Raw genomic sequence first — 13,198 nt, 5'->3', positions numbered from 1 at the left:
TAGAGCCTGTAAGTCAGCATTTCACTGTTATATTCGGCGACAAACACACTTTGATTTGATCTTCACTTGACATCATGGGAAAATTAAAAGAATCAGGCAGTTTGAAGGTAGGCCTTTAAATACATCCACAGGTACACCTCCAATTGACTCAAATAATGTCAATTAGCCTATCAGAAGCTTCTAAAGCCATGGCATAATTTTCTATAATTTTCCAAGAGGTTTAAAGGCACAGTCAAGTTAGTGTATGTAAACTTCTGACCCACTGGAATTGTGATACAGTGAATTATTGTCATGCATAGGTGTAATAGGTGGCAGGGAAGTCAGGCACAGGAGAGTCAAATGGAGTGTAAAATTGAGTCTTTTAATAAAGTCCACGGAGTATGCTCCATAACACTAAATGTACATAAACATGCGTACGAGGACACGACGCGCACCTATACAACAATCATACTACACTGATAATAAAAAAAATCTCTGACAAAGACATGAGGGGAAACAGAGGGTTAAATACACAACAGGTAATGAATGGGATTGAAAACAGGTGTGTGGGAAGACAAGACAAAACCAATGGAAAATGAAAAAAGGATCAATGATGGCTAGAAGACCGGTGACGTCGACCGCCGAGCACCGCCCGAACAAGGAGAGGCAACGACTTCGGCAGAAGTCGTGACAATTATAAGTGAAATAATCTGTCTGTAAACAAATGTTTGAAAAATGACTTGTGTCATGCACAAAGTAGATGTCCTAACCGTCTTACCAAAACTATAGTTTGTTAATAAGAAATGTGTGGAGTGGTTGAAAAGCGAATTTTAATGACTCCAACCTAAGTGTCTGTAAACGTTCGAATTCAACTGTATGTCTAACTGATGCACTACATGTTAGTGTTTTTTTCTGTTATGTCTTTTTCATTATGTGTCGAACCCCAGTAAGACGAGCTGACGCCATTGACATCCGTTATTAATAAATCAAATCAAAAATCTAAACAATTCTTCGTCTTTTTTCTTCCTCCTCTTTGTCTTCGGTATAATGGAGTTCCCACACATGTAATGTTCATGCCGCCACCTGCTGTAGCAGTTTTTTGTCCATTTTGATAACAATTTCACACCAAAAGAGAACAGAACAGTTGATATCTAGTAATAACCTATGTATTGATAATTAAAGGAATAAAAAACAATTGGTGCAGTTTGAGAAACCTTTATTAGCTGTGGGCAGCTTGAATAACTGATTAATTTTATAGAACCAAATATATGTTTAAGGAAAGGGATCGCAATCTCTGGATTATGAGATACTATATTTTTTATGTGTGTGCACAAAGTATCACAAGTAAATATTTGAATTGCATTGTATACCGTCCTCTAACAACCATTATTAAAGGTAGAGTCAGCAAAATGTCAGTGCCTCGAGCAGCACCGGAGATATTGAGATGAGCCAGATGCAGCATTTCTGCAAAATCTGTGCATGTGTTCAGCTGTTCACAGTGTGGTTGCCAGGTCACCAAAACAGTATAGGATTTGAGCCTTGCGTTTCACTGCTCTACGTTGTTGTGGAATTTGACCTACAATGCTGTTTACTTTCTGCATCTACATCATATCGCTGAGTCTACCTTTAATTCAGATGATCTGTAGTTTATAGATGAGGAACTACAGACTAAGAAGAAAGGTCATAAACAGAGAGCACCATCCCTGACGTACAAATATGGTTCTACTATACAACATGAGAACCAAACTAAACACAATCCATACATGCTTTTTTTTTTAAACGATTGGGAAAAAGAAAAACATAGTATTTCCCATTCATTTTGTGGGCAAGTACACACTCTGCAGCTTCTGCCAACAGTTTATCAATGCCCTGACGAGTCTAATCCTCTTCTTCTTCTTTCCCTTCGTTCTCTGGGAAGTCACACACGGGGCGGCTCTCTTCTGTCCTCTCACCTAAAAGAAAGCAAAACACTGAAGATCTCATGTCATTACATCGTCACTGACTGATAATACCTCATTCATGTTTATTATGATTATAAAAAATGAAAATGTAAGTGACAAAAAGTCCTGTGTTTAAGAGTGACCTCACCAGGTTAGTGTGTTTGCAGTTCTGTCTGATCAGCTGTTCCATCATCTCCACTGGCTTCTCCATGTCCCCCTGTTGTCTAATGCCCTGCCTGCGGCCCTGGCACATGAACTGCTGAGTCATACCATGGATGGAGCGCAAAACGTGCTGCACCTGCCATTAACAAGCATAGGAAAACAGTAATAGATAAATAATAGATACACATAGGAGATACATGTTTAATGCTTGTGTTATCATCAGACACACATTTTATTGTATACCTTCAATCAGTCATTCATTCAGCAAATCAAACAACCAAATCAAGTTCTCATTGCAGTATAAGGCAAGACCATAGGGACATCCCCTGTCCATGGTGCTGAAACTTGAGGGTCCCATTCAGTATAGATGGTCTCTCTTTCACGCACACACACACACACAAACGTGCACGCGCACACACACACACACACACACACACACACACACACACACACACACACACACACACACACACACACACACACACTACCTTTCCTGAGGGACAACGGTCCCTCTCTTTGGATGTGTCAAAATTGCCAGTCAGATTCTGTTCCAATAAAGCAAACAAACTGTTAGACAATAAAATAATATACCGTTCACAAGGCAAACCAGTGGAGGGCAGTCAAAAACAAGTATTCACTGTACAGACACGCCCACTTCTCCGAGTGGAGCGAGGGTGCCAACTGCATACTATTATATGGTGCCTCAAATTATAGTCTTATGTTATTGAATAAGTCTTACTCACTTGTAAATTTTGCACCTGACATTTTCCAGGGACATTATTAAAGGTAGAACAAATGAATATAGATTAAACTGAACTAATGGTTAAGTGTGAGATTAATCCAGTTTGATTTTATGAACAGTAAACTAACACACTTTGACGTTGTGAAGGCCCACATACCAAATTCTGAAGTTCAACGAAGATGAGTTCTCTGTATGAGCCGAGTATCTCCGAATAGTTGCACCTGTGCTTAGTGTAGGAGACACCCAACAGCAGAAACACCACGACGCTACGGAGCACAGGCCCGTTCACACACTGAAACATTTAGTAGTGCATGAGTTAGGACATACATGGCAGTTAGCTTGTTTTAATTCACGTCTTAGTTTAATGTATAGCACAGTTGGGGATGGGGTCCATTCATGTAAATAAAATGTAAAAACAACATAATGATTAGGGTTTTTCTCCACCCTAAACTGTTTCATTTTGAACTGTTGATCATGTTTAAATATAGACTTATACTTATTACGCACAGTTTACTCACTCTCGTGCGCCCGACACATGTTATTATTGGGCGCACGAGAGTGACTAACCCGTGCACAATACGTCTGTATTTAATCATGATCAACAGTACAAAATTAAACAGTTTAGGGTGGAGAAAAAACGAAACATTAGTTGGTTTTACATTGTATCTACGTAAAAAAAAAGCACCTTTATTTAACCAGGCAGGCCAGTTGAGAACAAGTTCTCATTTACAACTGCGACCTGACCAAGATAAAGCAACGCAGTGTGACACAAACAACACAGAGTTACACATGGAATAAACAAACGTACAGTCAATAACACAATAGAAAAAAGGAAAGTGTATATACAGTGTGTGCAAATGGCGTGAGGAGGTAAGGCAATAAATAGGCCATAGTAGCGAAGTAATTACAATTTAACAGGTTAACACTGGAGTAATAGATGAGCAGATGGTGATGTGCAAGTAGAGATACTGGTGTGCAAAAGAGCAGAAAAGTAAATAAAAAACAATATGGGGATGAGGTAGGTAGATTGGGTGGGCTATGAATGGATCTCATCCCCAAGTGTGCTTCCCATTAAACTAAGACAGCACCCATCGTTACGCAGGTATGCATCATATGTCAGAAGGGAATGGCCACCTACCATTTATCATTTTCTATAAGATGTTCTTCAGACGAGCAAATCCCTGTCCTCGGGGGCCAGCAAGAGCGGTGGGAGTTATTCATGGTAGGGCTGCGTACATTGTATCCAAACGGTAAGTCGCCTATGTGGTTGTTTAAATATGGTTTTATGAAAAAGTCAAAGCGTTGGCAAGCGGACCCAGGATGTGCCGTGGTTTTCCCGAAGATGCGTGGTTACCAACATTGCTGAATCCCCGTTGGCGTCTTTAGTTTCCCTCTCCGTCATGGGTTGCTGGCGGTGGGCTTAGGATTTCACCAAACTCCAGTCCCATCAAGTCGAGAAAAACTTCCGCGATCAATCACATTTTCACTTTCTTTCGGTTTCGTTGGAGAGAAACTATTTGCACATGGTATCAATGTGGACAGGTTTAGGTAAGATGTACCCCAATCAATGGGGTATGGACACTTTAGAGACCTCGAAATAATTTGGGCAACGTGTCATGCGTAATAATAGAATAATGCTGACACTGTTGTATTCAAACTGTTGAATTCAAGTCAAAGGATTGTATTGTGAACGTACACTGAATATACGAAACATTAGGAACACCTTCCCAATATTGAGTTGCTTCCCCTTTTGCCCTCAGAACATCGCAATTCTTCAGGGTTTGGACTCCACAATGTGTCAAAAGCGTTCCACAGGGATGCTGGCCCATGTCGACTCCACACTCTTCCCACAGTTGTGTCAAGTTGGCTGCATGTCCGTTGACTGGTGTACCATTCTTGATACATACGGGAAACAGTTGCAGTCTGGTCTCAGAGCATTTCATATTATTCTGTAAGTAAATCCGAGACACTCCATTTAGTATGATATGTTAAATTTGGTATGGTTACATAAGACAGATGGTTGCAGCAACAAATCAAATCAAATGTATTCATATAGCCCTTCGTACATCAGCTGATATCTCAAAGTGCTGTACAGAAACCCAGCCTAAAACCCCAAACTGCAAGCAATGCAGGTGTAGAAGCACGGTGGCAAGGAAAATCTCCCTAGAAAGGCCAAAACCTAGGAAGAAACCTAGAGAGGAACCAGGCTATGAGGGGTGGCCAGTCCTCTTATGGCTGTGCCGGGTGGAGATTATAACAGAACATGGTCAAGATGTTCAAATGTTTATAAATGACCAGCATGGTCAAATAATAATAATCACAGGCAGAACAGTTGAAACTGGAGCAGCAGCACGGCCAGGTGGACTGGGGACAGCAAGGAGTCATTATGCCAGGTATGGTCCTAGGGCTCAGGTCCTCAGAGAGAGAGAGAGAAAGATATAATTAGAGAGAGCATACTTAAATTCACACAGGACACCGGATAAGACAGGAGAAGTACTCCAGATTTAACAAACTGACCCTAGCCCCCCGACACATAAACTACTGCAGCATAAATACTGGAGGCTGAGACAGGAGGGGTCAGGAGACACTGTGCTGTGGCCCCATCCGATGATACCCCTGGACAGGGCCAAACAGGAAAGATATAACCCCACCTACTTCGCCAAAGCACAGCCCCCACACCACTAGAGGGATATCTTCAACCACCAACTTACCATCCTGAGACAAGGCAGAGTATAGCCCACAAAGATCTCTGCCACGGCACAACCCAAGGGGGGGCGCCAACCCAGACAGGAAGATCACATCAGTGACTCAACCCACTCAAGTGACGCACCCCTCCTAGGGACGACATGAAAGAGCACCAGTAAGCCAGTGACTCAGCCCCTGTAATAGGGTTAGAGGGGAACCGGCCAGGCAGAGACAGCAAGGGCGGTTCGTTGCTCCAGAGCGTTTCCGTTCACCTTCACACTCCTGGGCCAGACTACACTCAATCATATGACCCACTGAAGAGATGAGTCTTCAGTAAAGACTTAAAGGTTGAGACCGAGTTTGCGTCTCTCACATGGGTAGGCAGACCATTCCATAAAAATGGAGCTCTGTAGGAGATTGCCCTGCCTACAGCTGTTTGCTTAGAAATTCTAGGGACAATTAGGAGGCCTGCGTCTTGTGACCGTAGCGTACGTGTAGGTATGTACAGCAGGACCAAATCAGAGAGAGAGAGGTTAGCAGTAAAATCTTGAAATCAGCCCTTGCCTTGATAGGAAGCCAGTGTAGAGGCTAGCACTGGAGTAATATGATCAAATTGTTTGGTTCTAGTCAGGATTCTAGCAGACGTATTTAGCACTAACTGAAGTTTATTTAGTGCTTTATCCGTGTAGCCGGAAAGTAGAGCATTGCAGTAGTCTAACCTAGAAGTAAAAAAAGCATGGATACATTTTTCTGAATAATTTTTGGACAGAAAGCAACAAAAGGAAGGTGGCTGGTTAGTTTAGCAACCCAAAGGTTGTGAGTTTGAATCTCGTCGGGACAATTTTGGCTAATTATAAACTTTTCAACTACTTACTACTTTTTAGCTACTTTGCAACTAGTTAGTATGTCAGCTAACCCATCCCCTAACCTTAACCCTTTTAGCTAACCATTCACATGACTCTAAACTTAACCCATTAACCTAACTCCTAAACTTAACCCTAACCCCTAGCCTAGCTAATATTTGCCACCTAGCTAAAATTCTTAACATATCAAGCATTTTGCAAATTCATAACATATTGTACATTTTACAAATTCATAAAATATAATACAAATTATAATTCGTAACATGTCATATGAAATAGGTGATGGACAGCCACAAATTAATAAATACCATATGAAACGTAACATGCTGTATCACACTAAATGGAGGGTTTCAAATGTACTGTACAGAATAATACAAAATGCTCTGAGAGAAGGTTGCACAAACCGTTGAACCATGCACTTACTACCATACCCAGCTCAAAAGCACTTCAATCTTTTTGTCTTGCCCATTCACCCTCTGAATGGCACACATACACAATCCATGTCTCAATTGTCCCAAGGCTTAAAGGCCTCCTCATTGCATCTCCCCATGTTTCTGTTGAGTTGGGGGTTTTCTGTCTCCAAAAACATAACCCTGTTATTAACTGGACCACAAGCTCCATCATGGGTTGGAGCCCATTTTGCCATTCCCACTGTCCTCAAGCAGCACAGCCTTCCCCCAGACTTCTTCCTCGGGACGTCAGCAAGGCTTTGGATGTTTCTGTCATTCCCACTGAGTACCATGACCTACTTGAAGTTTTCAGTAAGGCACGTGCAACTTCCCTATCCCCGCACTGTCCTTATGATTGTGCCATTGATCTGCTCCCAGGCACCACACCACCTCCTGGTCCGCTATATTCTCTATCCGGCCCGGAGACCAAGGCCATGGAGGAATACATAGAGGAGTCTCTGGCTACTGGAGGCATCCGTCTGTCTGCATCTCCTGCCAGCGCAGGGTTTTTCTTCGTAGAGAAGAAGGACAAGATCCTGCATCCTTGCATTGACTATTGTAGACTTAATCACATTACTGTAAAAAAAATCATTAACCCTTACCACTCCTCTCCTCGGCTTTTGAACCTCTCCAGGGGGACACCATTTTTCCCAAGTTGGACCTTCGAAATGCCTACCACCTGGTTCGGATACGTGAGGGGGGTGAGTGGAAGACAGCCTTCAACACAGCCAGCGGACATTATGAGTATCAGGTCATGCCGTTTGGACTCAACAATGCCCCCCCTGTCTTTCAGGCTTTGGTAAACGATGTGCTCCGGGACATGCTCAACCGTTTTGTGTTCGTCTACCTTGACGACATCCTGGATTTTTCCTGGTCTGCCCAAGAACATGTTCTTGTCTTCAGGCAGGTCCTTCAGCGCCTCCTGGAGAACCAACTTTTCGTGAAAGCTGAGAAGTGTGAGTTCCACCACTCTACAAACGCTTTTCTGGGATATGTCATTGCTGAGGGTAAAGACGAGATGGATACTGGAAAGGTGAAAGCAGTGTTGGTTTGGTTTCAACTTACGTCCAGGGTGCAGTTGCAACATTTCCTAGGATTTGGGGTTACAGCACCCTGGCGGCCCCCTCTCGGCACTCACTTCTCCCAAGGTTCCGTTTCCAATGGTATCCTGCTGTCAACAAAGCCTTTGTGGACCTGAAGCATCGGTACACAACAGCACCCATCCTCATCCATCCGGACCCGTCGCATCAATTTGTGGTTGATGTGGATGCATCTGATGTTGGAGTGGGGGCCATCCTGTCCCGGCCATCTGCCCAGGACCAAAAGCTTCATCCTTGTGCCTTCCTGTCCCATCGTCTCAATTCTGCAGAGAGACACTACGACGTAGGCAACCTAGAACTCTTGGCGGGCAATATGGCGTTTGAAGAGTGGAGGCACTGGCTGGAAACAGCAGAACAGCCATTCTTGGTCTGGACCGACCATAAAAATCTGGAATATCTCCGTACAGCCATGCGCCTTAACTCTAGGCAGGCCCGGTGGGCTCTGTTGTTTACCAGATTCAACTTCACCATTTCCTACTCCCCAGGGTCCAAAAATGTGAAGCCTAACACTCTCTCTCGCCTATACAGTTCCTCTGCAACACACTCTCGGTCCCCGCAACCATTCTCCCTATCTCATGCCTAGCAGCCACTGTGGACTGGGGTATTGAGACCCTGGTTCACAAGGCACAACACTCCCAGCCTGGACCTAAAGGGGGCCCGGGTAACTGGCTGTTTGTCCCCAACTCAGTCCACTCCTGGGTCCTGGAATGGGCTCATTCCTCCAGGCTAACCTGTCATCCCAGTTCTCGCCGTACCCTAGCATTCCTCCGACAACGTTTCTGGTGGCCCACAATGGTTCCTGACATCTCTGCCTTCGTCGCCACATGCATGGTGTGTGCCCAGAACAGGACTCCACGGCAAGCTCCTTCTGGCCTTCTTCAGCCACTACCGGTCCCTCATCATCCCTGGTCCCATATTTCTCTGTATTTTGTCACTGGGCTTCCCCCGTCTGATAGCAACACAGTCATTCTGACAGTGGTGGATTGGGTTTTCTAAGACCGCTCATTTCATCCCTTTCCCTAAACTACCCTCTGCCAAGGAAACAGCCCAGGACGTCTTCCGGATCCATGGTCTCCCAGTGGATATGGTTTACGACCGGGGTCCGCAATTCTCATCTCAGTTTTGGAAGGCATCGGTCAGTCTATGGTCCATTCCCAATCAAACGGCCAGTCGCAGCGAGCTAATCAGGACCTGTAGACCACGTTAAGATGCCTGGTCTCAACCAACCCCACTACCTGGATCCGTCAACTGGTCTGGGTGGAGTATGCCCGGAACACACTTCCCTGTTCTGCCACGGGAGTCTCCCCTTTTGAGTACTCCATGGGGTTTCAGCCTCCACCCTTAACTGAACAAGAGCAGGAGGTCCGCGTGCCCTCCGCCTCTGTCGACGTACCTGGAGAAGAGCCAGGGTGGCTATTCTCAGGACCAACTCCAGGTATTGTCGACAAGTGGACCATCACCGGTCCCCAGCTCCCTGCTACCACATTGGGCAGAGGGCATGGCTTTCCACTCGGGATCTCTTCGGGTAGAGTCCCGCAAGCTGTCTCCGTGTTTAATTGGTCCTTTTCCCATCTCCAGAGTCCTGAGTTCCCCCTGCTGTCCATCTTGTGTTACCCCGTACCCTCCTTCTTCACCCTAACTTCCATGTGTCGAGGATTAAGCCTGTGTCTCACAGTCTTTTGTTAACTGTTTCCAGGCCCCCCCTTGGGTTGTCCCTCCCCCCCGGGTCATCGATGGCCAGACAGCGTATATACGGTGAGACGCCTCCTGAGGGTTCTACCACGGGGCATGGGTTTCCAGTACCTGGTTGATTGAGAGGGTTATGGGCCAGAGGAGAGGTGCTGGGTCCCTGCTAAAGACATCATGGACCAGGCCCTCATCGCAGATTTTTACCGCCGACACCCCGGGTCAGCCAGGTATGCGCTCAGGTAGGATGCCAGGTGGCACCCCTACTGTCACACCCTGAACTGTTTCACCTGTCCTTGTTATTGTCTCCACCCCCTCCAGGTGTCGCTTGTTTCCCCCAGAGTATTTACCCCTGTGTTTACCGTCTCTCTGTGACAGTTTGTCTTTTATGTTCTAAATGTATGTTTTCCCATAATCCTGCATTTGCTATTCTCCTTTTTCTAGTCTTCACGGTTTTGACCATTAGGGTGGAGAAAAAAACAAAACATTAGTTGGTTTTACATTTTATCTACATGAATGGATCCCATCCCCAAGTGTGCTTCCCATTAAACTAAGACAGCACCCATGTCAGAAGGGAATGGCCACCTACCATTTATAGTTTTCTGTAAGATGCTCTTCAGACGAGCAAATCCCTGTCCTCGGGAGCCAGCAAGAGCGGTGGGAGTTATTCATGGTAGGGCTGCGTACATTGTATCCAAACGGTATGTCGCCTATGTGATTGTTTAAAAACGGTTTAATGAAAAAAGTCAACGCGTTGGCCACCCTGTTCTGGACTCTGTACCCGCCTGCCTGACCACTCTGCCTGCCTTGACCTCGAGCCTGTCCTGCCACTCTGTACCTCCTGGACTCTTAACTGGTTTTGATATTTTTCCTGTCCACGACCATTTGTCTGCATCTGGGTCTCACCTTGTGTCATGATATCTACATTGTAGAATAATAGTGAAGACATTAAAACTATGAAATAACACATATGGAATCATGTAGTAACCAAAAAAGTGTTCAATAAATCAAAATATATATATTGAGATTCTTCAAAGTAGCCACCCTTTGCCTTGATGAAAGCTTTGCACACTCATGGCATTCTCTCAACCATCTTCATGAGACAGTCATCTGGAATGGATTTCAACAGATGTGCCTAGTGTGATAGAAAAATTACATACAGTTGAAGTCGGAAGTTTACATACACCTTAGCCAAATACATTTAAACTCCGTTTTTAACAATTCCTGACATATAATCATAGTAAAAATGTCCTGCCTCATGAAGCCATATATTCTGTGAAGTGCACAAGTCCCTCCTGCAGCAAAGCACCCCCACAAAATGATGCTGCCACCCCCGTGCTTCATGGTTGGGATGGTGTTCTTCAGCTTGCAAGCTTCCCCCTTTTTCCTCCAAACATAGCAATCCAAACATAGCCATTATGGCCAAATAGTTATATTGTTGTTTCATCAGACCAGAGGATATTTCTCCAAAAAGTACGATCTTTGTCCCCATGTGCAGTTGCAAACCGTAGTCTGGCTTTTTTTATGGCGGTTTTTGAGCGGTGGGTTCTTATTGCTGAGCGGCCTTTCAGATTATGTCGATATATGACTCGTTTTACTGTGGATATAGATACTTTTCTACCTGTTTTCTCCAGCATCTTCACAGGGTCCTTTGCTGTTGTTCTGGGAATGATTTGCACTTTTTGCACCAAAGTACGTTAATCTATAGGAGACAGAATGCGTCTCCTTCCTGAGTGGTGTCACGGCTTTCTTCTGTTGAAGGAGAGGTGGACCAAAACGCAGCGTGGTTATTGTGATACATCTTTAATGAAGATGATAAATTAACAATATACAAAACAAGAAATGTGAAAAAACCGAAAACAGCCCTATCTAGTGTAACAAACACAAAGACAGGAACAATCACCCACGAAACACTCAAAGAATATGGCTGCCTAAATATGGTTCCCAATCAGAGACAACGATAAACACCTGCCTCTGAGAACCACTCCAGGCAGCCATAGACTATTCTAGACAACCCTACTAACCACTATCCCATAACCTACAACAAACCTCTAGACAAAACACACCACATAAAATAACCCATGTCACACCCTGGCCTGATCAAAATAATAAAGAAAACACAAAATCCTAAGACCAGGGCGTGACAAGTGGTATGGCGGCTGTGTGGTCCCATGGTGTTTATACTTGCAAACTATTGTTTGTACAGATGAATGTGGTACCTTCAGGCATTTGGATATTTCTCCCAAGGATGAAACAGACTTGTGGAGGTCTACAATTTTTTTCTGAGGTCTTGGCTGATTTCTTTTGATTTTCCCATGATGTCAAGCGAAGAGGCACTGAGTTTGAAGGTAGGCCTTGAAATACATCCACAGGTACACCTCCAATTGACTCAAATTATGTCAATTGGCCTATCAGAAGCTTCTAAAGTCATGACACAATTTTCTGGAATTTTTCAAGCTGTTTTAAGGGACAGTCAACTTAGTGTATGTAAACTTCTGACCCACTGGAATTGTGATACAGTGAATTATAAGTTAAATAATCTGTCTGTAAACTATTGTTGGAAAAATTACTTGTGTCATGCACAAAGTAGATGTCCTAACCCGACTTGCCAAAACTATAGTTTGTTAACAAGACATTTGTGGAGTGGTTGAGAAACAAGTTTTCATTATTGATACTACGCATCCCGGATCCGGGAGCGTAATCATCGACTGACACTAATTAGCATAACGCAACGGACATAAATATTACTAGAAAATATTCCTATTCATGAAAATCACGTGAAATATATTGAAACACAGCTTAGCCTTTTGTTAATCACCCTGTCATCTCAGATTTTCAAAATATGCTTTACAGACAAAGCAAGACAAGCATTTGTGTAAGTTTATCGATAGCCTAGCATAGCATTATGTCCAGCTAGCAGCAGGTAACTTGGTCACGAAAATCAGAAAAGCAATCAAATTAAATCGTTTACCTTTGATGAGCTTTGGATGTTTTCACTGACGAGACTCCCGGTTAGATAGCAAATGTTCCTTTTTTACAAAAATATTATTTTTGTAGACGAAATAGCTCAGTTTGTTCTTCAAATTTGGCTGAGAAATCGACTGGAAATTGCGGTCAAAAATATTACAAATTAGCTCCATAATATCGACAGAAACATGGCAAACGTTGTTTATAATCAATCCTCAAGGTGTTTTTCAAATATCTATTCGATAATATATCCACCGGGACAATTGGTTTTTCAGTAGGAGCGAAAGGAAAAATGGCTACCTCTGTATTTTTCGCGAGAATCACTCTGAGAGCCATCAGGTGACCACTTACACAATGTAGCCGCTTATGGGTATTCTTCAACATAAAGGCTTAAAACTACGTCACAATGCTGTAGACACCTTGGGGAATAGGTAGAAAAAGTAATCTGGTTGATAGCCCATTCACTGCTCAATAGGGACGCAGCGGAACGCACAGCTTTCAAAACATGAGTCAGTTCCGGATTGGATTTTTCTCAGGCTTTCACCTGCAATATCAGTTCTGTTATACTCACAGACAATATTTTTACAGTTTTGGAAACTTTAGAGTGTTTTCTATCCGAAGCTGT

The 13,198-nt window shown here is 43.8% G+C and overlaps 1 protein-coding gene across 1 annotated transcript; it reads right to left on the bottom strand.

The window, feature by feature from the left end:
- Positions 1-343: 343 nt before the first annotated feature.
- Positions 344-7,881, bottom strand: LOC149970692 (uncharacterized). The gene is made up of 5 exons (XM_090225677.1): positions 3,962-7,881; positions 2,981-3,115; positions 2,570-2,626; positions 2,068-2,217; positions 344-1,931 (listed from the first exon to the last, which is right to left on the bottom strand). The coding sequence occupies exons 1-5, from the start codon at positions 3,962-3,964 to the stop codon at positions 1,794-1,796; spliced, it is 483 nt and encodes a 160-aa protein (XP_090081803.1). The 5' UTR covers positions 3,965-7,881; the 3' UTR covers positions 344-1,793.
- Between the last annotated feature and the right edge of the window lie 5,317 nt (positions 7,882-13,198).

The sequence above is a fragment of the Oncorhynchus mykiss genome, chromosome 28 (genome assembly GCF_057628025.1).
Source record: "Oncorhynchus mykiss isolate SJ-2025 chromosome 28, ASM5762802v1, whole genome shotgun sequence".
In the NCBI taxonomy this organism is placed as follows: Eukaryota; Metazoa; Chordata; class Actinopteri; order Salmoniformes; family Salmonidae; genus Oncorhynchus; species Oncorhynchus mykiss.
The sequence above is the reverse complement of the archived record's forward strand: the minus strand, read 5'-3'. Positions and strand labels throughout refer to the sequence as shown.

Excerpts from the sequence above, each read along its gene's own strand:
- LOC149970692 (XM_090225677.1), bottom strand. Across the intron at positions 2,627-2,980 it reads TCGTTGAACTTCAGAATTTG|AATCTGACTGGCAATTTTGA; the intron begins GTATGTGGGCCT and ends TTATTGGAACAG. Across the intron at positions 2,218-2,569 it reads ACCGTTGTCCCTCAGGAAAG|GTGCAGCACGTTTTGCGCTC; the intron begins GTAGTGTGTGTG and ends TGTTAATGGCAG.